This window comes from Jatropha curcas, chromosome 10, assembly GCF_041381405.1.
Source record: "Jatropha curcas cultivar XTBG-Jc1 chromosome 10, XTBG_Jcur_1.0, whole genome shotgun sequence".
Lineage (NCBI taxonomy): Eukaryota > Viridiplantae > Streptophyta > Magnoliopsida > Malpighiales > Euphorbiaceae > Jatropha > Jatropha curcas.
In genome coordinates, this window is record NC_143160.1 from 9,744,255 (window position 1) to 9,770,870 (window position 26,616).

At 30.9% G+C, this 26,616-nt stretch overlaps 3 protein-coding genes across 3 annotated transcripts; all 3 read left to right on the forward strand.

The window, feature by feature from the left end:
* The first annotated feature begins 2,494 nt into the window (after positions 1–2,494).
* PSAK (photosystem I subunit K) lies at positions 2,495–3,796 on the forward strand. Its single transcript, XM_012220276.4, has 3 exons — positions 2,495–2,655; positions 2,966–3,046; positions 3,535–3,796. The coding sequence occupies exons 1-3, from the start codon at positions 2,575–2,577 to the stop codon at positions 3,760–3,762; spliced, it is 390 nt and encodes a 129-aa protein (XP_012075666.1). The 5' UTR covers positions 2,495–2,574; the 3' UTR covers positions 3,763–3,796.
* Positions 3,797–7,203: 3,407 nt separating this feature from the next.
* Positions 7,204–20,883, forward strand: LOC105636880 (DNA damage-binding protein 1a). Its single transcript, XM_012220275.4, has 19 exons — positions 7,204–7,475; positions 8,734–8,782; positions 8,978–9,037; positions 9,120–9,211; positions 11,466–11,517; positions 11,682–11,744; positions 11,901–11,950; positions 12,221–12,296; positions 13,199–13,408; positions 13,499–13,605; positions 13,743–13,851; positions 14,474–14,674; positions 14,757–14,972; positions 15,149–15,259; positions 16,209–16,484; positions 17,292–17,566; positions 19,125–19,473; positions 19,564–19,848; positions 20,086–20,883. The coding sequence occupies exons 1-19, from the start codon at positions 7,372–7,374 to the stop codon at positions 20,665–20,667; spliced, it is 3,267 nt and encodes a 1,088-aa protein (XP_012075665.1). The 5' UTR covers positions 7,204–7,371; the 3' UTR covers positions 20,668–20,883.
* A 744-nt stretch (positions 20,884–21,627) lies between these two features.
* Positions 21,628–22,572, forward strand: LOC105636879 (Yippee family putative zinc-binding protein). The gene is made up of 3 exons (XM_012220274.4): positions 21,628–21,781; positions 21,863–21,959; positions 22,044–22,572. The coding sequence occupies exons 2-3, from the start codon at positions 21,867–21,869 to the stop codon at positions 22,266–22,268; spliced, it is 318 nt and encodes a 105-aa protein (XP_012075664.1). The 5' UTR covers positions 21,628–21,781; positions 21,863–21,866; the 3' UTR covers positions 22,269–22,572.
* The last annotated feature ends 4,044 nt before the right edge of the window (positions 22,573–26,616 follow it).

A 26,616-nucleotide genomic window follows, 5' to 3' on the forward strand; every position in this document is an offset into this window, starting at 1 on the left:
AAGCAAAGCCCGCAAGCCAATCTGCACTGAAATTGATTTCTCTATAAATACAAGAAATGGTGATGTCCTCAAAAAGCGTAAAATATGGTTGGATAGACTAGGGGTGGCTACGGTTTCGGAACCGGCGGTTCCGGTTCCAAAAAAATTGGAACCGAAAAGGTCCGGTTCTGATTCCGGTTTGGAACCGAACGGTTCCGATTCTGGTACGGTGACAAAACCGATGGTTCCGATCGGTTTTCCGGCGAATCGCATAATTTTAAATTTTAAATTTTGAAGACCGGTTTTCAAAATTTAATAAATTTGTGAAAGTTATTTGTAAAAAAAATACACCTAAAAAATTAAAAAAATACTTCAATTAAATTTATTTTTTTAAAGACTTGAACATAATTATTTTTTTAAAAAAAATTCTTCAACTGAATTTATTTTTTGTTTAAAAAAATTTGAATATAATTTAAAAAAAAAATACAAAACTGACAGTTTATAACGGCTAGAACCGGCGGTTCCAATCCGGTTGCGACCGATTTTCTAGAACCGGAACCGAACCGGAAATCTCCGGTTCCGGTTCCGGTTCGGGACCGATTCGAACCGATGGTTCTGGTTCCCGAAACTGTAATATGACTACCCTTAGGATAGACTGCATGAGCGAAATCACAAATAAAAAAGACAGATAACACCATTAACCATCTTAACAACAATCATGTTATCACATCCCACCTGAATTGCAGGAAATTCACAGCTATGAGTAAATTTAATACCTTCAAAAAGAGCCCATAGCTCAGCTCCCAGCACGGTTGGTTGACCAATCCTGCAACAAAACCACCTAAGCAGTTCCTCACACTATCCCGAAATAAACCTCCAGCATAAGCAAGTTGACCTGCAATTCATTAATTTTTTTTATCATTTCTAAGTCATTTTCCTTGTAACATAAAATACTGTCTGATTTAAATTATATATACTTACTAGGAAAATACAGTAAAAAATTATAATATACCTGAAATTGTCCAAAAGAAATACCCTCCTACACTTTCACAATAATCCTCTGCTTTCCTCTTAAGAAACTGAAACCACATAAGAGCAATCTCAACCAATAAAATTGTACTACATATCAAATCATATAATATAAAGAACCTTATGGTCTAAAGTACGATGGATCATGAGTTATTATTATTTTGGCATAACTGCAAATAATACTTCATAATATTAAATTGCATGGCATCGTCCTTTGAAGAAGTAAATAAATGAGAATGTGTCGAACCACTCATCCTTAAATTTTGCATTCCCATCCCATTAGCTAGCCGGGAATCAGAGCATCTCCATCCAACTTATTGAGTTAGGACTAAATACTATTTAAGCAAATGGACACATTAAAAGATAAAATGCTCCCAATAAATCTGTACTTTATTATGTAGATTGAATTTTTAATCTCACTTAAGAGAGCAGACTGTCCAACCACTCCATCACAACACATGTTATTCTTACTCTTTTCGCTTTACTGTCAATTGTCATCACTGCGATGGGATTTAACGTTACATGAGTAGTGGTAAGGCGAACAGACACTCATTGGACTGAGGTCAACGCGTCATTTTTGCTACCGGGCCTAAAAATAATATGGAGTGTCAAAGCCTTGACAAATAAAATTACAGGCTCTCGATAAAACAAAGCATACAAAGTTTGATGACTATCCATTCTTCCTTAAACTTCTATAATGTTGAACTTGAAATTATATTTTAGAAAATAAAAAAATATTTTAAAACACAGTTTGAGGATCGAAATAATATATATATATAACGAGCTATACTACTCTTAATTCATCAAATTAGTTAAAATTATTATAATTGAGGGAATTCGAATTTAAAGACTCTCATTTTTTAAGTTGCTGAAAAGACTAATCAGACCATACTTAGCATAATTTGAGAGAGTTACTGATTAGTTTTAATAACTTTTCTCTTCTAATAGTGCAAGAAACTACTTATCTTGTTTTAGCTTATGAATCTAAAGCTCTATTGTGAGCTAAACGATATTAATTCTTTGTTTTTTTTTGTTAAAAATTTAGTTAATGGGAAAACCTAATTCAATTGTATTATATTTACTTTAAATATTTAATGTATTAATCTTATTTTAGTTTATGTAATATGAAAAAGTAACAATATGTATTTAAAAATAGATTTATTGAAAGTGTTTTGTTTTTTAAGAATAACAAAATAATATAAAAATAGATTACAAAATAATGGGCCTGGGCCAATTCTAATTCATCCACACCATAAGTCTATAACCCAACAAAGATCACAAGACCCAAACCCCAAATCCATTTGTTGGTACTATTACATTTACAAGATCTCAGATACCCAAAACCTTATCCAATTGAGTAACCCTATAGCACAATGCCATGTCAGCAACAAGTATCTAAGTGTATCCAATTCTAGCATTCTAAAGCCACAAATTGCACATGTGGATATGCTTTACAATTCCTTATTACTCATTTTATATTTGATTTTAGATACCTAAAAATTATAAAATTATCAAAGGAATAAGTTATAAGAGAGAGAATCATCAAAATTCTCTTCAAAGGTTCAAATGGCAGCCTCTATGATGACCACTCTTCCTCAATTCCATGGCCTAAAGCCCCAATTCTCTTCTGCTCCTGTAAAATCCCTGGTTAGTGATTTTTTTTTTTCTTCTTTTTATTACTTATTTTCCTTTTGTTTTATTTAATCAAATTAAAATTGCATTTATACAATATAAATGAAAATTATGCTTTTTTTTTTTTTTGAAAACGATGAAAATTATGCATTAAGAATGGATATTTAGTATTTGGGATGAGAATTCAAATTTAAATCTATTACCGAATCATTGATGCATTAACCGTTCAGCTATGTTTTGGTGTATGAAAAATAACAAATTAATAGGATAATTTAATATTTAGTGCTTATCTTAAAATACATAATGTTATAAATGATTTATACAGGCAGCAGTTCAACCCATAAGGCGAAAGGGAAATGGAGCTTTGGGCACTCGAATGGATTTCATTGGTTCTCCCACAAACTTGGTAAGGTTTTTATTATTTTTTCTTATTAAAATAGAGTTTGATAAAATAAATAATTATATATTAAAAAGTTTAAGAAAGTGATGAAATTTTTTAAATGCAAAATTATTTAAAATTCCCTTATTTTATTTAATGGAAATTTTTTAAGCTAAGCGGAAATGTGGCATCATGAATCAGCTTTGACACATTATATATACTCAATGAATTTTAATTTAATTAACGCTTTTAGGTGTTATGGTTGCAAATATAAGATTGGTTTACTAGTTTGTTTTGGATTGAAATTGAATTAGTATCGATTCAGTGAAAAATCAAACCGAAATAAATTCAAAAGTTTTCTTGATTTTTCATTTCTGTCTTGATTTATGATTTTTTTGCTGAATTAGTTGCCCAAAATATTTAAATTAAAATTTTAATTACTCGATTGTGCTATAAAAATCATGTTAAATTTTTATATTTGTCTATGTATTTAATAAATCTAATGATTTGGACAGATAATGGTGACAAGTACAAGCCTAATGTTATTTGCTGGGAGATTTGGGTTGGCACCATCAGCAAACAGGAAGGCGACAGCAGGATTGAAGCTTGAAGTGAGGGACTCTGGTTTGCAAACTGGCGACCCTGCTGGTTTTACTCTTGCTGATACCTTGGCCTGTGGTACTGTTGGGCACATCATTGGTGTTGGTGTTGTTCTTGGCCTTAAAAACATTGGTGCCCTCTAAATTAACAATCAAATATTTTCACCTTCTCTATTAATTATCTCTCTTAATTATTTCTTTTTTTTTTTTTAATTTATTAATTTGCCATTTTTCTCCAAAATATTGAAAAACAGATTAGGAAAAACAAAAACAAGGAAGAAAATAGAAAGAAGATTGATATCCAAATATTCTCAAATTCACTTATAGAATCTCATTTTTATCACTATAGTAAGACATCAATCAAACACTCATCACATTGAGTTAGATTCATATGTCAATGTATAGTGAAAACTGAATATGATGAAAAATTGAAAGGTTGAATTTACTTGCTAAAATTTGGAATTATTGCTTTCTACAAATAACGAAAAGTATCACTGAAATTTTTTTATGTTTGGAATGGTTAAAAATTAATTGATAGAAATGATTTTTTAATTAAAGAAAAAAATAAGTCATTTTGAAGGTGACCGGCGGAGGCGGCGGGAATGGTCATAATGAAGAACGGATTCCTCCTGCGATTAACCCCATTAGTTCAGCTCAAGTGATTCCACCGGTCTTCAGGTTGCTCTAGCTCTAACTCAAGTATATATAAATTTGGGAAAAATTTATCTAGACCGAGTCTATTGTCCCGTTTATTTACCAAACTAATAAATTAATGATTCTTATTGAAACAATGATTTTTCTAATCATACACTTAGAAAAAAAAAATAGATAAAATCGGAACACGCTTTTTAAAATTTTTAATTTCATTTATTTGATTTATAAATAGTATTATAAACCTAGTCTAAGTAAGTTTTTTTCCTATAAATTTCAACGTAGTATTAGAGCGACTCGCCCGGTCTAAGGATCCGCCGGTAATACGAACAATTTACCAACTCGGACAGATGTCTCAAAACCTTTTGCAGAATCGGCAATAAACCATGATACACTTCTTGAACATGTATCTTAACTACTACCTTCCAATATGTCGGCTATTAGTACAAGATAATACCTCACGAAGACCTTAAGCTTCGGCAAAACTTTGAGAATTGAGGCCAAAGCATGCGCTGGAAATTTCGAATACAAAAGCTTCATCGCTTTCGATTTTTCATAATCATGGTAAAAATGAAAATATAAACTAAGATTATATTTGATCCCCTTAATTTTGAAAATTTTCTTTTGGACCCTCTAGTTGGAGTTTTGTTTTGCTACTGTGTGTATGTTCAATGGCAATATTGTCATACTATGCACGGTTAAAGAAAATAATATAATGTATATAGCTTGTTAATAAATTCTCGAGTATAATTTTTTATATTATACTATTAAAAGATATAAATACAAATAAATGAATAATAGACAATGTAATCATGATTTTTTGATTAGGAGAATGAGAATTAGTAGATAAACATGTATTGAGAAGCATGGATTGAGAATGGTGAAATTTATAAAGATTAATTAAAAAATAAAATAAAAGGAGAATTAATTAATTTGATTTATTTTACAATTAATATAGAAAATAACTTTCCATATCATTTAAATCTAAAAATCATATAATTTTATTTTAAATATGAGAAAATCCATCATATTTAATATAATTTAATTCCAAAAATAAAAAATGATTTATTTTACTTTTACACTATTTATTTGAAATTAGTATAAAACAATAACTGATCTATCATTTAAATCCATAAAATGAGTATTTTATTTATATCACTAAAAGCTACAGTATATAAATTACTACTTAATATGTTATTAATTTTCTAATCTTGTATTATATTTAACATAATTTAATTCAATTAGTAAATAATCATAAATTCTATTTGTTTTCAAATAAATATAAAGACAAATATTAAAACACGTGTCATTACTATAAAACAATTATAAATATTACATATGTCAATTCTTTAGAATCCTACGTGATAGTACCGAGGAAAACCTATATCGACAACTTTATAACTATTTGTTATAGATTGATTTGCTACATGAAAAAAATATTTTTAATTATTTAACAATTATCTTAAAATATATATTAACTAATTAATTATATAATAGGTAAATTAATCATTCGATCAAAGTTTTATAAAAAGACAAGATAATTATTTCTAAAGTTTGTGAAAAAATAGAAAATAAATTGTTGGGAAAAGAGAGTTTCAAGTCAAAATTTATAAAATTTCTCTCTATTTCAACTATATATATATATATATATTATATTTATTTTATACTTAAAATTTTCAACTATTCGTCATCCCACAGACAAGAAACATATGTTTATTTAAAAGAAATTTTAAAAAGTAAAATTAATAATTTTAAAAGGCTTAATTATGTAATTTTTATTTAAAAATTTATTTCTAAAGAATATATCTAATCAAATCATACAAACATAAATAAAAAATATAATAAAAAGAATAATTTTTTTATTTTTTATCTATCTCCCAAATAAAAAATAAATTTTAAAAATAAAATATAAAATTTTTAAATGGCTCATTATCATATATATTTATTAAAAAATAAATTAAAAAAGGTAAAACACAATCTTGAAATGCTTAATTATCTATATTTATTTATTTAAAAATAATTTTTAATAAATTATATCTAATTAACTAATAAAATTTAATTTTAATTGCCTTTAGAGTATTTTAAAATTCATTAAAAATGCTATCAAAAATCCTATTTATTTTCCTTTATTTCCACATTTATGTATAATATAACTTATTAATTATAGAATAGATCCCTCATTGGATTGGACACCATTAAATGGTTGCAAACAGATTGTTAATTTAAGTTTTTAATAAGTGGCAACTTAATAAATATAAGAAATAAGGTTTCAAATTATAATAAATATAAGAAACAAGGTTTCAAATTAAACAAAATGTCAGATTATACATTAAGATAATGTCAATTTTAGTCAAAAAAAATTCATTAATACTCAAACTAACCTCGATGATCCATGTCAAGTGTTAAACCAAAACTAACAGAGTCAAACCGTAAAATTATTTACCTCTACTCCAATCAACAAACAGCAAATACAACTCTTATCGACCCATGAAAAATTAATCCTCCGTGCAAAAACGTTACAAAACCTGAAGAAAAATTTAAACCCATTATCAAGTACTTATAGAACAAATTTTTTTCATTTCCAAAATCGAAAAATAATCAGAGAATCTAGGTTTTATAAATAGAAAATAAAATCTCATTAGGTATAAGGATAATAAATATAAAACTGATTATTTTAATTGTTTAGGTCAAAATGATATTTTTTAAATTAAAATATGACATCTACTACAATATCCTTCTTAATAACCTCCAAATGTTTTTAAAAAATGAAAATCATAAGATTTGTCATTATTACGAACAATAAAAATAGAAATAAAAAAAAAATGGTAATTTTCACACAAGGCTAAAAACCCAAAAACGGCGTCGGAGCTTCTCGGTAAAGGGATAGAGTATAGACTATAGAGGCAATTGGGGCAGTAAAATTAAAAAACGAAATAAGGCATTTCAGGCTTCTTCTTTTAGCTTCTAGTATAGCTCACTGAATAAAATAGCTTGCAGAAGCCCAAAAGGCAGACACCGCGCAGGGCGATAGAGACAGAGGAAACGAGCACGGATCCTCCATTGAAAAAGAGAGAGAGAGACAGAGAGGCAAAAATAGAAGAGATGAGTATATGGAACTACGTGGTGACGGCTCAAAAGCCAACCAATGTTACCCACTCTTGTGTCGGCAATTTCACTAGTCCTCAAGAGCTCAATCTAATTATAGCGTAACCTCTTCAAATTTATGCTTTCTTGCTGTATACATGCATTATCTTTATATTCATTTGTTTATCCTTTTATGTAATTGATTTTTGGTTTTTGTTTCTTAGGGTTTTTGTTCATTAGATTGTGTTAAATATTTCATTTTTCATTTTTCGACTGCACTGTATATATATTTGATATAGATTAGCAGTTCTTAGGTTTTTTTATTTTTTATTTTTTTTTGAGGTTATTGCTTAGTTTGTGCAAACATTATATGTAGGTTTGTGCAGCTTTAACAAAGTTGAAAAATTAGTATAGGAATTGTTTATTTTCACAAGAATGCAGTTCAGCTGGGGAAAAAATAGGACCTAACTGAGATTTTGTTTTTTTTTTTTTTTTGTCAAATTTGTCATATTTACTTTGGCTAAGTATTCTTATGAATGCTGTAGCTTGCTGGGTAACTTTATGTTGTTTGCCTTGGTGATAAATGTTTTTTGTTTTCTGTGCATCTGAGAGTAAGTTGAATTCTGGATCATGTTTTTGTTTAATTTTATTTTTTATTCTTTTCATTGTAAAGGTTAATCCTATTTTTTGTGTATGGACTTCTGAATTTATGTCGCATAGAATAGGGTGCTAAGCCCAATGTAAGGAAAAGTTCAGTTATTATTTGCTGTAGTCCAATAGAAATTTGTAATTAAATAAACAATGAAATGAAGGGTAATAGTGCAAAGCTAAAATGTCAATATAGTGGAATAATCAATGTAGCGATATGGTAAATTAGGGGGAAATTGAATATCAATTTTGCTTAGACCTGTGGAGTGTCTAGTACAATATTTAGTTTTGTATTCTGCAAACTAGCATTAAAAATGTGATTACGGTCCTTTAATTGCTGCTAGTTATTATTTTTGTAATATTTCTAATAAATTTCTTTGCAGCTTGATCGTTATTACAATTTAGAACACTTTTCATCTGTAATCACTACTGTACCTTCTGCTACAATGGGCATTACGTTTGCATTATGATCCATTATGAGTTTAACAAAGTAGGCAAGCAATTTTAATCTTAATCCTAATGATAATGTGATTAAATTCACAATTACAGTACTACAGATATGATTATAGTATAGCAAACATATACATACACTATGGCATCTTTTACCTTGTTTGTTATTAACTCAATTTATTGCTTTAATCCCAGTATACAATTGAAGTTGCATTGGCATTTCATGTTTAAAATTATACCTCTATGAGTTAGCTGTCTATTCACTGTCTCCTATGCTTTCAGGAAATGCACTCGCATCGAAATTCATTTACTCACTCCTCAGGGATTACAGGTATCACGTCTTTTCTATTCTATAAGTGTCTGCACACATGTCTTGCACTCTGTATTTGTCGGCATAATTACATGTCCCTTCGTATCTACATTCAAATTTCATATTGAGCTTTCTATTATAAAAGCAAAGTTAGGATTTTTTTTTTTTTTTTTTGAAGTGACACCTAGGAAATTGAATGAAAACATTTCTATGCAGCCTATGTTAGATGTTCCAATATATGGAAGAATTGCGACACTTGAACTTTTCCGTCCTCATGTGAGTATCTGTGTTTATTTATTTTTCGTCTTCCTACATAGTTGTGTCCTTTCCTTATTACTTCACGATTGCTTTGTGACAGGGTGAAGCACAAGACTTTCTATTTATTGCTACAGAAAGATATAAATTCTGTGTTCTTCAGTGGGATGCTGAGACATCCGAGCTTATTACAAGGTATGAGCATGAAAAGTTAAATAATAAGTTTGTTGTTGATTTTCTATTGGGCGTTTGACAAGTTGAATGCTTAGTGCTCATACATCCATTTTATGAATTCACATCTTGGCAATGGTAATGTGCTTCTTATGTGGACATTTCTAGGTCTGAGTTGTGTGTAGAACCATTTCAGCAAGTGGATTATGAGACATTATGGGTTTGAACTTCAATGTTGTCTAATGTGCTACAAACAGGGCATAAAGTGCAAATATCCCGTAAACAAATTAATACTCAAAGGATTTCTGAAGTACAATTCTTCCAATTAATTATGAACCATGGCATATGCTATTTGCATCTCAAATGTCATTCGCTCATTTTATCTTCAACTTCTGCTACTGGCACCTTTTGTTTAATAGGGATAATTGCAATTTTGGTGTATGAACTTTGTGATTTTTTCTATTTTGGTGTATGAATGGAAAAAGTTAACAATTTAGTGAATCAACTACTAATTTTTTAACAATTTAGTGAATTTTGCACATGTGTCTAGCGGAAATCCTTGTAGGACGACATAGGCCCACTTATTCATTTGGTTTTTGATTAGTAGGCGCCAAATAGGAATCCACGTGGATTACACTAACTAATAATGGGAAATGCCAAATCAACCCCTGCCTCTTTAGCTTCCCATTTCACCCAAACAATGACCCAAGGATTGAACTCTCAAACACAATCTCAAATGAAAAAAATCAATTTTCATGGAAATCTCTCAAAATGGAGAACTCATTAAATCTCTCAAAAAAATCTTTATAAAAAATATTGGCTTTATAATACCTTCTGCTTAAAACCCATGCCTTCTCCTTTCTCTCTCTTTGATTTGTCTCTGCTATCTTCAATGGCAAAAACCCAGAAGCCCAAGACAACAAAGCTGGTATAAGTATCAGATGCTAATTCCAAACAAAACCCCTTCAAAAATCCAAAATTTCTTTAAATGCAAGAGTGAAACCTTCCGCATCAACACCCGTTGCCGCCGCCGCCAGCAGTGGTCCTCCCAAAAATACTCAAGCGATTTTTCTTTGTCTTTCCAGCACTATGGGAATTGAACTCCAAACATTAAAGAGCTTAGCCAATGGTGGTCTAGCGTTTCTGTTAGACATTGTGACTCCTGCAAAACGGCACCTGCTGCTGCTGCATTTTGCTGTGCTAACTGCGATTCCAAGATCCATGGTGCCAATAAGCTTGTTCCTAGACACGAGCTCATTTGAATGTGTGAGGTTTGTGAGCAAGCACCTGTTGCTGTCACTTGCTAAGCCGACGCTGCCGCTCTTTGTTTCACGTGCAACGATGACATTCACTCTGCTAACCCACTTGCTCACCGGCATGAATGGGTTCCGGTTGAACTGTTCTTCGACTCTGCTGATTCCATTATTAGATCGTTGCCATTCAATTTTCTAGTTGGTGGCTCTGCGGCCGGATACCACCACCACCAACAAGATGATTTTATGAGAGACTCTTCACCTACTCGCGTTAAATCTACTGCTTCTTCTTTATCTGAAACTGAAGAAAGAAACTCTTTGTATGCAGTTTGGGTGAATGGGGCGTAGAGAAAGATGCAGGGATAGATTTGTCATTTCCTGTTATTAGTTAGTGCAATCCACGTGGCAATCCATGTGGATTCCTATTTGGCGCCTACTAATCAAAAACCAAATGAATAAGTGGGCCCGTGTCATCCTATAGGGATTTCCGACTAGACACATGTGCAAAATTAATGAAAGTGTTAAAAAATTAATAATTGATTCACTAAATTGTTAACTTTTTCTGTTCATACGCCAAAATAATTGCAAAGTTCATACACCAAAATTGCAATTATCCTTGTTTAATATGGTCATTCCTAATCTTGTCCAACCTTATATGACTATGGATCCATCTCATCATTTGAATCTCTGAAACATTCATCTCTGACTTACATCCTTTGTTCTGGAAAAATTTTTGAAATAATTTTTTTATGGTACTGATTGTGAACATCAAGAAAAAGAAACTAATGCGTATTAGAGAGTTGTACATGAAGGGGAGTTTTATTCATTGTTGTTTCCTATTGGCATCCTTTTATCCCATGCTTTGGGTGTCATTTTGTCCTTTCATTTTCATTCAGATTGGTATTAGATCCTTGATCCAAGCTTCTATTTCTTTCCTCTGGATGAGCCTTCATATTTGTCTAATATTTGATGACTTCTTTCAATTACAGCTCTTGTATTGACTAGTGTTTTCCATTTTCCTGTAGAGCAATGGGAGATGTATCAGACCGTATAGGTCGTCCAACAGATAATGGTCAGGTAATTACCGTAGTTCTGACTTCTGAGCAATCATTCTAGCAGTTTGAAGCATAATCTACACTACTTGTTCTTTTCCTTTTGTTGTATATTTGCTGTTGCTGCTTTTTCACTGGCGATAACAGCAAACTCATTTCATGAACTCTATTCTCTCTCTTTCTAAGCAGATTGGCATAATTGATCCAGATTGCAGATTAATTGGACTCCATTTATATGATGGGTTGTTCAAGGTACATGCATTGATCCTGCTAATCTCTATTATACTTTTTTTTACATTACAATGTGAATTTTAGCCTCTTTTCCTTTTAGAATATTATGTTATTTACATTTGTTTGCCATATTGGGATGATAAGAATGATAATAACCATAACTTTCTGTTTTGTCAGGTTATTCCTTTTGATAACAAAGGGCAGCTCAAAGAGGCTTTTAATATAAGGTATATCATCTAATGTTGTACTACTTCATAAAAATTGTACATTTTTGTAAATACCTGGTTTCCAATAAGTAATATTTTATGCTTTACTAATTTGCTAGTTAAGAAAAGGGCATTAGTATAGCCATCAAAGAACTAGAAGCTAGGTTCATTGTGATAGGCATCAAGTTTAGTCTTTGAGAATGCTTATTCTTGTCAGCTGATGCCAGCATTTTGTTTCATATATTCATTTATATCCTAAAAGTTCAAATGTTTGCGCTGTCTTAATTTCAGGCTTGAGGAACTTCAAGTTTTGGATATCAAGTTTCTCTATGGTTGTTCAAAACCTACAATTGTTGTACTTTACCAGGTCCCTATTTTTTCCTTGTGTATCTTTATCTTGTTTAGGTCTTGTGGTTCTTTTCTCTTTTCTTGATACATTGATCTTCTTTACATTACATTAGTTGAAATGAAGTTAATATATGTATTGTTGTTAAACATACTTTACATAAAAAATGCTGTCAGCAATTCACTCTTCATTGAAAGGTATTTTCCATTCCTCCTCAACACTTCATCTAGAATGACAGTATTCCAAATTTGATATTGCACAACATGTAAAATAACAATCTTTCTTCCCTCTTTCCTCAAACACCTTGCTTAGCCTATTCTACTCCTTTATCACTCCTGCGTGGCCCCTGATATTTTCCTTTGCAGTTTCTTTGTACTTGCAAAAAAGTAGCAATTTACAATGATGTTGGAAAAGAGTGGTTATCATCTGAGTTGGCACATTAACTTTTAGGTTAAATTAATGATATTCTTAAAATAAACAAGAACTACATATCTACTGTCTAATTTATGTCATACGTGTCTTAATAATGTACAATTATCTTCTCTGCATATATGATTCTTTTGCAACTTCCCATTCTATTTTGTTTGTCAGAATATTACGCTCCCTTTGCCTCTCCTAGTGTCAGAATATTCTTAATTGGTGGTTTGTTTTGTGCTCTTTTCTTTGTTTGTATTTCTCTCTGGTTCCTTTAATTCTTTTCTTATTCACTACTCAGATACTTATATAGACTTTGGCACTTTGGGTAAATATCTTAATATTACCTATCTATCAAAAAAAGATAAAAGTACTCATGTAAATATGAGCATTGTCATTTTTATGGTCTGCCAATGCCTTGAAAATCTATATATTCTTTCTGAATTAGTTTTACCAAATAATCATATGGTTAATTGGATGGCCTCATTAAATTGTTCCTGTTGTTGCAGGATAATAAAGATGCTCGACATGTTAAAACATATGAGGTTGCTCTGAAAGATAAAGATTTTGTTGAGGGTCCATGGTCTCAGAACAATCTTGATAATGGTGCTGACTTGCTAATACCTGTGCCCCCACCTCTCTGTGGTGTCCTTATTATTGGAGAAGAAACAATTGTTTATTGCAGTGCAAATGCATTTAGAGCAATTCCAATAAGACCTGTAGGTTACTGGTCAATTTTACTAAGAAGCTGTAACCTATTTGCTTATGACATTTTTTATCCCTTATCAATATTTGTTATGTGCTTCTAGTCCATCACAAGAGCATATGGAAGAGTTGATGCTGATGGTTCTAGGTATTTACTTGGTGATCATGCTGGGTTACTTCATCTTCTTGTTATAACCCATGAGAAAGAGAAGTAAGTGATTCTTTTATCTCATACTTATAATGAACACAATGCAATTAGAGAATTTGTTTTTGTAGGAAATGATATAAAGTTTAAAACATTGCAAAAATAGCAGAATCTTCTTAAGACTGGGTCCACTTGCATTGCAGGGTCACTGGTCTCAAAATTGAGCTCTTGGGAGAAACTTCTATTGCATCTACAATATCATATCTTGATAATGCAGTTGTCTATATAGGCTCAAGCTATGGAGATTCACAGGTAGATATTAGTTTTATTTTCACGTTCAAATAATAATCATTTGGAGCTATTATTTTTTTTATATTAGTACACTGTTACTATTGTTTTATTTGAGAGAATCAGTGTAGCTAGGGCTTTTTGACTATTTTTATTGAACACGGACACCATGCATGTCAATCTACACAAAATTGGTGGAAATCAGATAGGGAACAATGAAAAATAGAAGTTACTGTTATTTGACTGGCTTTGATGGCAGAGGGGAGGTTAGAGGGATATAGCAAGGGATTATGCCCCGTCTTCCTTGTTGCTGAGAGCTTAAGGGATTTTTTTTCTTATTTTTTTTCTCCTTTTGGAAGCTTAACACTGTAAACATATTTTCTTTTATTTTATAAAACTTGAACAATTTGAATCCAAATCATCAATGAAATGTAGGTCCATGACTGCAGAATGTGGATCATCTTTGTTTTGCACCTGTGTATGGAAAAGTAATTTGGATATGTTGGTTTACATTTTTTCCTTTTGCTTTGCTACTATTTTGCTAAGACTTTGTTGTTTGTTGTTTGTTGTTGCCGTTGCTGCTTTGCTATTATTTTAACTTCATTGCATCATTGGAATATGAACAACACATAATGGTGACTTGCAGCTAATAAAGCTAAATCTACAACCTGATGCAAAAGGTTCATATGTTGAAGTGTTGGAGAGTTATGTAAATTTGGGACCAATTGTTGACTTCTGTGTGGTGGACCTTGAGAGGCAAGGCCAAGGTCAGGTTGTGACTTGTTCCGGAGCATATAAGGATGGTTCTCTTCGCATTGTTCGAAATGGAATAGGAATCAATGAACAGGTTGCCTTATTTGAAAAAGTTCTATCAGTAACCTTAGTTTATATTTTTTTTGGAAAAGTATTGACCACCACGTGTAATGTAGGCATCTGTAGAGCTTCAAGGAATCAAGGGGATGTGGTCATTAAGATCTTCCACCGATGATCCATTTGACACCTTCCTGGTGGTTAGTTTCATTAGTGAGACTCGAATTTTGGCAATGAACATGGAAGATGAGTTGGAAGAAACTGAAATAGAGGGTTTCTTTTCACAAGTGCAGACTTTGTTCTGCCATTATGCTGTCTACAACCAGCTTGTGCAAGTATGTTCACCTATTCTTAAATGCATAAACTTTTGCCAGTAATTCCTATGATTATTAGTGCACTCAGCAAATGAATACTTTATCTTCTGAAGATATTTTACCCTATGGAAGGAACTATTTATGTATCATTTATTAGTATTGTACTCATTATTGCTGACTGACTGGTTACCTGACAGGTCACTTCAAGCTCCGTAAGATTGGTCAGTTCTACAACAAGAGAGCTCCGGAATGAATGGAATGCTCCATCAGGTTATTCGATCAATGTTGCCACTGCTAATGCCACTCAGGTTTGCTCCCACAAATCATTGGCTGTCTTTGAAAGTTTGTCTTACCTGTATATTGAAAATGGTATCTACCATAAGCGGAATTGTTAATTGTACTGAGTAATTAGTAAATTACAAAAAAAGCCCTTAGGAAATTCTTTTTTTCCATAGGCTTCCAGGAACACGTTTATATCTAGAATACCTACATGCATCATAAATAAACTAATTAAACTATAAAGCCAAGTTGGATTAAGTTTTGGCGTTAACAATCTAAGAAGTGATTTAGGGGTGTCTATCGAAAGACTACATAGATTATAAAAAGTGTATAATCTTTGGGTAACAAAATGTTCAGATGATAGCTCGAGTTAATTTAGAACTTGAATATCATTTCACCCTGAAACTTCCCTTTGTTATTTTGAAATTTGAATGGAAATTGTGCCTATAATTACTTTTTATTCTGCGGTGGAGTAATTTGTTTTTGGAGCTTTGCAAGTTTCTCCTTTTGTATTTGTTCTCCATAGTTTGTACAAGTAGGGTTGAGAATTTGATTGTGATAAAAGATCACTTTGAAAAAACAAATATGAAATGATCCATTTTCAAATTAATAATTCGGGATAATGTGTAGTTTGTATCACTTTTCAATATGTTGAGATCCACTTGACACAGTTTGACGCGCTTAACACAGCATGTGTATGAGACATGCTCAGTTACTATATATTCCTCTCTTTAGTTTCTCTAGTTGACTTTTCTGGTTGCAAGTTTGGCGATCTTATTTACTATTTCATCTCCAGATTTAAATTTCCTTTTCTTTAGTTTGTACATCATACTGGTTAATGTCTATTCTCATGAACAATTGTCAAGAACATATGTTTAACTTGCGATGATGTTCTGTTTGGACATTGTTGTGGTTGACTTTCAGGTTCAGCAGGTTATAGAAATAAATTTTCTCAACATTCCACTGCTTATATGACAGGTTTTATTAGCTACTGGCGGCGGTCATTTAGTTTATCTGGAAATTGGTGATGGAACATTGACAGAGGTAAAACATGCTCAGTTGGAGTATGAGATATCATGCCTTGACATTAATCCTATAGGTGAAAATCCCAACAATAGTCAGCTGGCTGCAGTTGGAATGTGGACGGATATAAGTGTCAGGATATTTTCATTGCCTGACCTAAATCTCATAACAAAGGAGCATTTGGGAGGAGAGATAATACCTCGTTCTGTTCTTCTGTGTTCCTTTGAAGGGGTATGCTAATACTTGAGCTTTCTTCATTATCAGTCTTGCATTTTTGTCAATCTATTTCTTTGGGTGTACATTCTCCACATGTACAAAGAACTTTTATTTGCACTGGATATAATTAATGAGGCAAACAATTTTTTTTTTGGAAGTTTTAACTTTCGGGAAAGGACTTGCAGAAATTTGGTTATTACCATTACTTCATTCATTTGACCCTTGTGGAAAATATGTGGGCCAAATCAGATTGGAAAATCGGCATTTTGTTATGTTGTTTAGGTTTATCAATTTAAACTTTTTTTTTTTTTTTTGGAATTTTTATTTTGTGTAGGATCAGGAAAAAAAAAAATTCCAAATATGTATTACCCTAGTTAGTTGTTATTGCCCATCTCAGGCTTTGTTCTATTTATTAATATATCAAACGGTTTAAAAGTTTTCCTTTCAAATTTTTTTTCTACAAAAAGTATTTCTAAATTTATTTTTTTCCCATTTATACTATATTTTGCATTGCTATTAATTTGATTAGAGCAGATTTTGGAAACAAAAGATTCATATAACTGACCCCAACTAGTTTGAGACTTAGGCTCAGTTATTGTTGTTGTAGTACCACAAAAACTTCCTACTTGTTCTACCTGACCTGACAATTGTATTGGTTCATCACAAGTGCTCAATTTTAAAAATTTCTTGGAAGTTTTGAAGAATAACTAATACGATCATGTCATGTCAAGTGGAATGGTAGAGGCAGTAAAAAGTGGCATTTTAGTGTATTTTAATCTTCTAGTTTCTCATTCCTTTCTTTGACTGTTTCGTCTTTTTCAGATATCATACTTGTTATGTGCTCTTGGAGATGGTCATCTTTTAAACTTTCTATTGAATTTGAATACTGGGGAGTTAACAGATAGGAAAAAGGTGTCTTTAGGCACCCAACCTATAACACTCCGAACTTTCTCATCCAAGAATTCCATTCATGTATTCGCAGCATCAGATAGGCCAACTGTCATTTACAGCAGTAACAAGAAACTACTATATAGTAATGTGAATTTGAAAGAAGTTAGTCATATGTGTCCTTTCAACTCTGCTGCTTTCCCAGACAGGTAAATTTTCCCTAGCTTTCTTATACTACAGCAGTGAAGTGTATATTGGGATATTATTTCTATTTTTGTAGTTCTTTTATGTCTCTTCCTAAATCAATTACAATTTAAATGGCCACATTATTATAATATTGTTTTCCTGCTTCATGTATTTTACTGGGATTTAGCCACCGCGATGGGATGTTGTAATTTTTGGTAAAATAGGTTCTCGAGATTCTGCTTCACGTTGTATGCAAATGTGAATTGAATTCTCAACTTATCTACAGTGTTGGTGGTTAATTATCTTGTCTAACCCCTCAAATACCAAGCAACACACTGTCAATTCATGCCTTAACTATAAATATCTTCCCTTGAAGTAAGGGGTGGGGACAGGGGAGGGTGGTCCTATGAAGAAAAATAAGACACCTCAGAGGGGGGGGGGGGGGGGAGTGCATTGTTTGTTATCCAATCTGCCATGTGATTAGCCTTAGGATGGATATGACATCCTGAGACATTCCTATGACCCAAGCTGACAGTAAGACGCAAGTCTGTGTTATCTGCTGAAAATGAACAGTAGCCTGGCAGTGGAATGCTAATCTTGTTGTAATGCAGTGGTTGAGAGATAAAAAAACTGTCATTGAAAGTACTCTTTCTGACACTGATGAAGTAGATGGCAGCATAGTTGTCAAATCGGGAATCAAAATTTTTATTTTTAGAATCGAGAATCGAATCAAAATCTTAGGATTTAGTATAACAACTTTTCAAAATTAATTAAAAATAAATACATACATATTTATGGATATATTTCCATTAATTTTGTCAAAAGATACCAAAATTAATTGCAAGTAATATATTTATATAAATTTCAATTCTAAATCATTTACCAAACACAAAATGAGAGAGAATTTAATGACTTGTTTAGTTGTCAAGTTCAAAATATCAAACTATGAAGTTAAAATTTTAATATAAAACAAAGTAAAACTATCAAGCCATTATCCTATCCAAATCCATATTTATTCATTATCATTTCCAAATTCAAGCCCTTCGTTATCTTCATCATCTAATATAACTATATTCTCCTACTCATTTTTTTCTCTATATTGACTTTTCCACTGATTTTGTTGGGTAAGAGAATCGTTCGACATGAAAATCGACTCGAATCATAAGATTCAAGTCACATGAATTGTAAGATTCATGAGCAATATTGATTCACCCATAAGGTTCGAATCGTTTAGCATGAAAATTGAATCGAATCGTATGATCGTTATCATGAATCATAAGATTCTGATAATATTGGGTGGCAGGCAAATATATTTTGAGAACTATGAATTTATGATTCTTAACTAATTAGTGGCTCTTTTGCTAATGAGATGAGGATTTGGCACCTTCTATTATACTGTCTAGGATTTGTAATTGCACCGCAATTGCACTTAACTGTATAATTGCACTTAACTGTATAATCGAGGCATAAAGATATTGTAGTTTGTGGTTGGCCAGCAGATGGAAGCTCTTCCTGCTATTCTTATTATCATTTTGAAAAATAGTTTCTGTTCTTACCATTTTGTGGTCTATTGTTGAACAGCCTTGCAATTGCAAAAGAAGGTGAACTTACTATTGGCACCATTGATGATATTCAAAAGCTTCATATTCGGTCAATTCCACTGGGGGAACATGCAAGGCGCATCTGTCATCAGGAACAGTCTCGGACCTTTGCCGTTTGTAGTTTGAAACATCAATCTAATGCAGAAGAATCTGAGACACATTTTATTCGTCTGTTGGATGATCAAACCTTTGAATTCATATCAACATACCAACTTGACCCATTTGAGTATGGCTGCTCCATACTTAGCTGCTCCTTTTCTGATGATAACAATGTGTACTACTGTGTTGGGACTGCTTACGTTTTGCCAGAGGAAAATGAGCCAACTAAGGTAGAGACGCGTATATACCATTAATTTCCTTCTGAGTCAAAAAAAATGAGGTAAAGTTTTGTTGACTAACCAATCTATTTTCTGGTTTAGGGTCGAATTTTAGTTTTCATGGTTGAGGATGGGAAGTTGCAGCTTATTACTGAGAAGGAAACTAAGGGCGCTGTTTACTCTTTAAATGCTTTCAATGGCAAACTGCTTGCTGCTATCAATCAGAAAATCCAGTTATACAAGTGGATGCTTCGAGATGATGGTTCTCGTGAACTGCAGTCTGAATGTGGACACCATGGGCACATACTTGCCCTCTATGTACAAACTCGTGGGGATTTCATTGTTGTTGGCGATCTGATGAAGTCAATCTCCTTGCTAATCTACAAAGTAAGTAAAATTCCACTGAATGCAAATACGTCCTCCATTCTAACTTACCTAATAATTGGCATTGTTGTTGTGTCACAGCCAAACGTCGTGATTGTTCCAAAATTTCTCCGATTTTCTACAGAATTGCCTTGCTTTCCTAATTATGCGTCTGACGAAGTCTTTGAGCTGGCAATTTTGTTTTACCTATATAGCTACTATATTTCCTTGTTTAACATACTATTTTTCACCTGCCTTCAGCATGAGGAAGGAGCAATTGAGGAGCGGGCTCGTGATTATAATGCAAATTGGATGTCAGCCGTTGAGATTCTTGATGATGACATCTACCTGGGTGCAGAAAATAACTTCAACCTATTCACAGTTCGGAAGAACAGTGAAGGTGCCACTGATGAGGAACGAGGCCGACTTGAGGTTGTTGGTGAATATCATCTTGGAGAATTTGTGAATCGATTCCGACACGGTTCCCTTGTCATGCGCCTGCCAGATTCTGATGTGGGTCAAATCCCAACTGTTATTTTTGGTACTGTTAATGGTGTAATTGGAGTGATTGCATCACTTCCTCACGAGCAATATGTCTTTTTGGAGAAGCTCCAATCAAACTTAAGGAAGGTAATAAAAGGTGTTGGAGGGTTGAGCCATGAGCAATGGAGATCATTCAACAATGAGAAGAAAACTGTGGATGCCAAAAATTTCTTGGACGGAGACCTAATTGAATCATTCCTTGATCTCAGCCGCAGCCGGATGGATGAGATTTCCAAGGCAATGAATGTTTCAATAGAGGAGCTGTGCAAGAGAGTGGAAGAGTTGACAAGGCTGCATTGATATCAGTCTTGCCCAGTTTTTGCCTGTTGGTTTTTCGGTTCATTGTTTTGTTATTATTATCATTTTGTATCGCTTACACCATCACTTTTTTGTTCTGGTTTTGAGTGCAAGGTTTCCAAGTCAAAATGGTAACCTAACTTTGCAAGTGACTGGAAAATGCATGTGTAACATATTTATTTATTATAATATCATGTTTCAAAAGGTATTAGACCTCCAGTGTCAAATATGTACTAGTAAACCTGGGTCTAAATTCAGCTATATTTTTGTTAGGCTCAATACATAAATTTACTTTTTCATTTTTTTACGAAAATATTTTATGGTGCTTCCAATTTTTAATTTGATCTATTTAACAATTTAATTTATAAAATTGTATTTATTAAATATTTTAATTGATAAACACTTATTGGATAATTGAAAAAAAAAATGAAATATATGTATATAAAAATAAATATCGGTATTGAAAATATAATATTTAATCATATGGTAACTTTTTAACAGACTTTTAGCATTGGCCGGTCAAAACACATTATTTTTTTACGGTGTTTGGTAACGTTTTATAAAATAGTAACGTTAAAGTAATGTTTTATAAAAAATTAACACGGTTTAATGAAAAGTCATTCAAACATGTAATAAAGTAATGTTTTATAAAAAATTAACAGGGTTTAATGAAAAGTCATTCAAACATGTAATAGCTGTAAAAGCAACTAATTTAATTTTGCCTAATAATCAAAATAGATAATTTTACTTAACAAACCCAGAGTGTGCACGCCCAAATTACTTCTTGCCTATAGTGCTTCTTGGACCATATTATGCTTGATATGGAATCCCAGAAGGCTTTCTTAGGCTGGCCCAAATTGCTCTCACGAAGGCTTAGTTGTTCTGCTTCCTTAAGCCTCATTTCGGCTTAGTAAGCTCTACTTCTCCCTGGGCTGAAATTCTATTTTGGGCCCGAGTTAAAAAAAACAATTAAAAAATGGAAAAGCCAGAGAGAAAACCAAAAAAAAAAAAAACCAAAAATACAAAAAGTCACCACCTGCTCCCGTATAAGATCAGCTTCTAATTGTCAAAGTCTTATCCCTTCTTTTGCTTAAATTGTTGCTTGAAACAATCATATGTGAGTATTTTTATTCCCTTCTTAATTACAATCCAACACATATTAAATTTGTGATCTAAAATTTCTGTTCTTCATTTGCAGCTTTATGGCAGATTCTGGTGACTATCCTCTCTACAGCTGCAGAAATTGCAGAAATGCTCTTGCCTTCCACTCTGATCTTATTTCTAAATCTTTTGTGGTCACTTACTTTTCCTTAATTCTAATTTATTTATTTAATTAATTATATTATATTATATCTTTTAAATTGTGATCTCATGTGCAGGCAAAATCAGGGCAAGCATATATGTTCTCTCATGTGAAGAATGTTATTTTGGGTAGAAAACAAGATAAGCAGTTGATTACTGGACTCTTCACTATTGCTGATATTTACTGTAGCGTTTGTGGAGAGGAATTGGGTTGGAAATATGTTAGAGCTTTTGATCTTAAACAAAGGTACAAGGAAGGTCATTTTATTGTTGAAAAATTGAAGATTTTTGAGGAATACTAGACCTCCTGCATCTCGTAATAATGAAAAACTTATCCAGATCATATCTATAATCTGCTTATAAACAAAATAATGAAATTAAAAATTTTTATTGAAAAAATACAGTAAAAAAAAAAAATAAATTATGAATATTAAGGAATCCTCCGTTTTATTAAGATTGGTTAAGATTCCATAAGTAAACTTGTTTGTAACTTGGAATTGGATGTTTGTAATAATAATTGTTTCGTTCTTTTTTTTAAGGGGAAGATAAGATTTGAAGGTTGTACTGGGTTTTGCTTTGGAATTGGAAATTATATTTTTGAAATAATCTTTATTTTTATTTTTTGTTTATAAGGAATCTAAATATATTCATATTTTAAATAATTTAAACTTTTATTAAAATGATATATTTATTGTATTTTGGTAAAAATATAATAAATAAGTTATCCCACATAAATTATGAAAAATCTAGTCATAGGGTGATTCAATTTAATATTTGCCAGAGCTGGATAAATACAATCCTCAATAAAGTGAATAAATTATATTTGATATCATTCTTCACAGCTTATAACATTAAAATAAATTTTTAAAGAAAGTTCATTTAAATTTTTATTTATTAAATAACTGTGTAGAATTTGTTGGCATTTTTGGTTGAAATCCAATAAATTTTATTCTAAAATTTGTTTTCTTATGTATAATTATATAGAATTTATTATTCATTTCATAAAAATTTAATTAATTAAATAAAATATAAAAGAAAAAAAAATCATATTCTACACTATAAATAAAATTGTTTTTCATTCTCTAATAAACAACATGCCATAGCAGAATAAGCTGCAAAAATATATTCTATCTTGCACTGATTTATGGGTTTATTGGGCTTTTCTTCTTGCGATATAGGCCCACAACACTTTAACCCAAAAGTCTACAAAACCGAAGCAAAGAATTTTTCTTTCCATTCGATTTTCATTCAGCGCAAATTTTAAATTTAATAAAATAAATCGAATCAAATGCAATTAATTTGACTATACATTATTCAATTCGATTCGGTTTACATTTTAAAATTTTCTATTATTCAGTAAATATTAGTTCGATTTAATTTTAAATCGAACTGATCTAACTCTAAATTATATTTTACATTGAAAAGTGATCGTTCATATAAATTAAATTAAATCGAACTGCTCTAATCCTTAACTTATATTTTTCGTTGCAAAGTCATCCTTCGTATATATAACAAAAATGCTGGCATATGAAATGAGCTAGATTAGCAAACTGTAGCCCCCACCTTAAAATATCAATGAAAGCTGAAAAGGGTTAGACATTAGTATTTATTTGACTGAATAAACTGCATTTGGTTGACTTATCAATTCCAAATTTTGTACCTATAATGCAAGTTGAGTCATTTTATATTATTAAATTTTATAATCTGATAATTTGATTAATTGAATCTGACTGCTTAATCTATAAAAAATAAATTTTGATTGTTGAATTTTCTTGAAGAAAAGCATAAGCATTATTTCATTTTCACCAACATCAACCCATCTTGGATTTATTACATTATTAGTATCCCACGTTATGTTTCGTTATGTAAATTGAATTAGAAATATATTTATTACATATATTATATTTCATTACAATTTACTAAATATAATCTTATAAATGACGAAATATTTTCCTTTATATATATAGTTGTGACATCAAAATGTAAATTTTGATAAATTAGTTAAAAAGAAAGTTAACTTGCTAATATTGATGGTCCGATTAATATATCGATTCAATTATTAAAAATACCCTAAACTTTGCGGGTAGTTTTAATTGTACTATAAAACCAATTTTCTTCTCTTATTATTTTGAATCTCAATTTTAGTTATAATAGCACACTAATTTCAAATTGTATCTAATCTAATAAAAAAAATATTATTTTCATTAAAACTCTACTCTCTCTTATAATCGGATTAATAAAAATTCATTGTTTAACAACGTTCTAACTAATATTGGTTTAGAATTTAAATTCGTGAAGAGCCAAGTAGAATAATAACTTTTAAGTTAATTGTAATTGTCCTTTTTTAAGTATGAAATTTTGTTTATACCCAGGTTGAATCTCTTATAAAAATAGATTTTATTTATTACGGCGTCATTTTATTTTTAGAGAATCATTTCTTGTTGTCAATATTATATAAATAAATAAAAGTATTTTTATTTTAAAGATGAATAGATTATTTTTTATTTTAATATTTATATAAACACATATAAATATTTATTTGTTTATAAGTGGTGGCAAGAATAAGTCTAATTTAGTGGAAAAGGTTAAAGTGGATCTATAAACATAATATTTTATTCATTAAATTTGGTGTAATTTAAAATTATGATGCTATTGTACCTAAAATCAAAGTTTAGGGTACTAGAAAAAGAAAGTTAAAAATTTAAGATATAATTAAAAGTACTCACGAAATTTAAGATTTTTTTAATAATTTAGCCTAATATATCACACATGCGTCGTGAATTTCATTTATTAAAATTAGGGTTTAGCATTGTTTGAAAAATTAGGGTTTAATACTATTCGAAACGTTCTAATAACAGTATTTTGAATGTACTAATTTAATGCGTTAAGATCATTTGAAAAGGAGATTTAATTTAAATGAATAGAAACATAATTTCAACTTGTATGCATAAGGTTAGAGAATCAACAAAGGAAACAAAGACGAAGAATATGTTCTTCTCAAACTTGCAATAATAGAATAACCGGGAGACTGATTTGTGGTTCTTATGTACACACCTATAATATTATAGGTCGAATTGAGTCAATTTGATCCGTTTTGCTTTGCTATTTTATGTAATTAATTTTATTAAAAAAAATTAAACTTTTTCAATTCATTCCAATTTTATCTAAAAACTATATAAGCTTAAATACATTTAAAAAAATTAAAAATTAAATCAAACTAAAATAAACCAGTTTGGTTCTACTATATCATTTTCGATTTGATTTATATCTAAAAAATAAATAAATTTATTCAATTTATATTGATAGGAGACAATCAAGTGTGGTCTAATTAGTATTTTTATTTACACGAGAAATAAGAAATTTCGAATTCAAGTAATTTCGATTATAAATGTTTTCATCAATTTAGTAAATTCAATTTAAAAGACTATATAGAACACGCTATTTCAGCGTATCAGAAAAAAAAAATTATATTGATCGGATCTATACCGACCTAACCGAATGGTTGCAGAGACGGAGAGACTCTCTTTGAAATGAAAGGACAACCACGTGAAATTAAGAACAGTGGACAAAGTAGATAATGTTGTGGAATTTGAAGTAGTAATTGAGAAGCTTTTCGTTGGTATTGATGCATAAAAGTTAGAAACCTTTCACATTTCAAACACAAATTGACAAAATTCTCATCACCAATTTCATACCCAAACAGACAAAGACAAACATATCTCTGTCCCTCTCATTTTCAAATACTGCAAAAGCATTAAGCTCCCCACATTTTTGAGATTCTCAATCGAATCCCACCCTGACTTTTCTTAATTACATCTGTCTTTTGATATTTTCACCACGTGTCAGACCCGTAACTATTTTCATGGTTCACAGTAAATTCGATTAATTTCTACTATTTTTTGAGGCAAACGGATTGGCTAATTACACCACTCTTAAATTTATCATATTGTGCCTCTTAAAGAAAAACTTATTGTGCTAATAAGATTTTACTATATGGTTAAATTTGAAGTTCTAAATTCAAAGATTCAATGAATTAAAGTTATACTGTGCACTACGTAACCGTGAGCAGCCATCTCTTTAAACAACGTTCACCAAATCTATGATAACATTAACTTGATAATAATACTTATAGTAGAAGAGACTCAAATTTAATATTTCTTGCTTTCTATTTCATCTATAAGACATAAAGAAAACCAATCAAATAATATGTGTTAAGTTAGAATTGTATTTATGATTTTTATCCTGATAGGTTTAGGTCTCTTTTGGGTTTGTTGTTCAAAATAAGATGGGAATAAAAAAAATTCCTCCATCTTCTGTTCATTTGTTCCTTTTAAATAAATTCATATTTATTTTTCTATAATAAATGATTTATATTCGCAATAAGTATAATCTTTGATTCATATCAATGGTGTCTGATAATGTAACATGTTTCTTCGTGTTTCTCCGTTACGCATAATGACCGTAACTCATTTATGTGTCCATATGCAATATGTTACTAGAAAAACAATTTAGTATATAAAAATTTAGAGAAATTATTTTATCGTTTAAATTAAATAAAGCATTAGTGACTACTAGAAAAATTTATGTCTTTGATTAAATCATCCTCAAACAAAAAAAAAAAGGCGATATCGGTTAGTTTTACTATATATT

What these genes read in the sequence shown, in the direction of transcription:
- PSAK (XM_012220276.4), top strand. Translation starts at nt 2,575, where the DNA reads ATGGCAGCCTCTATGATGACCACTCTTCCTCAATTCCATGGCCTAAAG. An exon ending in CTGCTCCTGTAAAATCCCTG is followed by an intron (nt 2,656 to 2,965) that starts GTTAGTGATTTT and finishes TGATTTATACAG; the next exon opens with GCAGCAGTTCAACCCATAAG. An exon ending in TTGGTTCTCCCACAAACTTG is followed by an intron (nt 3,047 to 3,534) that starts GTAAGGTTTTTA and finishes TGATTTGGACAG; the next exon opens with ATAATGGTGACAAGTACAAG.
- LOC105636880 (XM_012220275.4), top strand. Translation starts at nt 7,372, where the DNA reads ATGAGTATATGGAACTACGTGGTGACGGCTCAAAAGCCAACCAATGTT. An exon ending in TATATGATGGGTTGTTCAAG is followed by an intron (nt 11,745 to 11,900) that starts GTACATGCATTG and finishes CTGTTTTGTCAG; the next exon opens with GTTATTCCTTTTGATAACAA. An exon ending in AGGAAAATGAGCCAACTAAG is followed by an intron (nt 19,474 to 19,563) that starts GTAGAGACGCGT and finishes TTTCTGGTTTAG; the next exon opens with GGTCGAATTTTAGTTTTCAT.
- LOC105636879 (XM_012220274.4), top strand. Translation starts at nt 21,867, where the DNA reads ATGGCAGATTCTGGTGACTATCCTCTCTACAGCTGCAGAAATTGCAGA. An exon ending in TTATTTCTAAATCTTTTGTG is followed by an intron (nt 21,960 to 22,043) that starts GTCACTTACTTT and finishes TCTCATGTGCAG; the next exon opens with GCAAAATCAGGGCAAGCATA.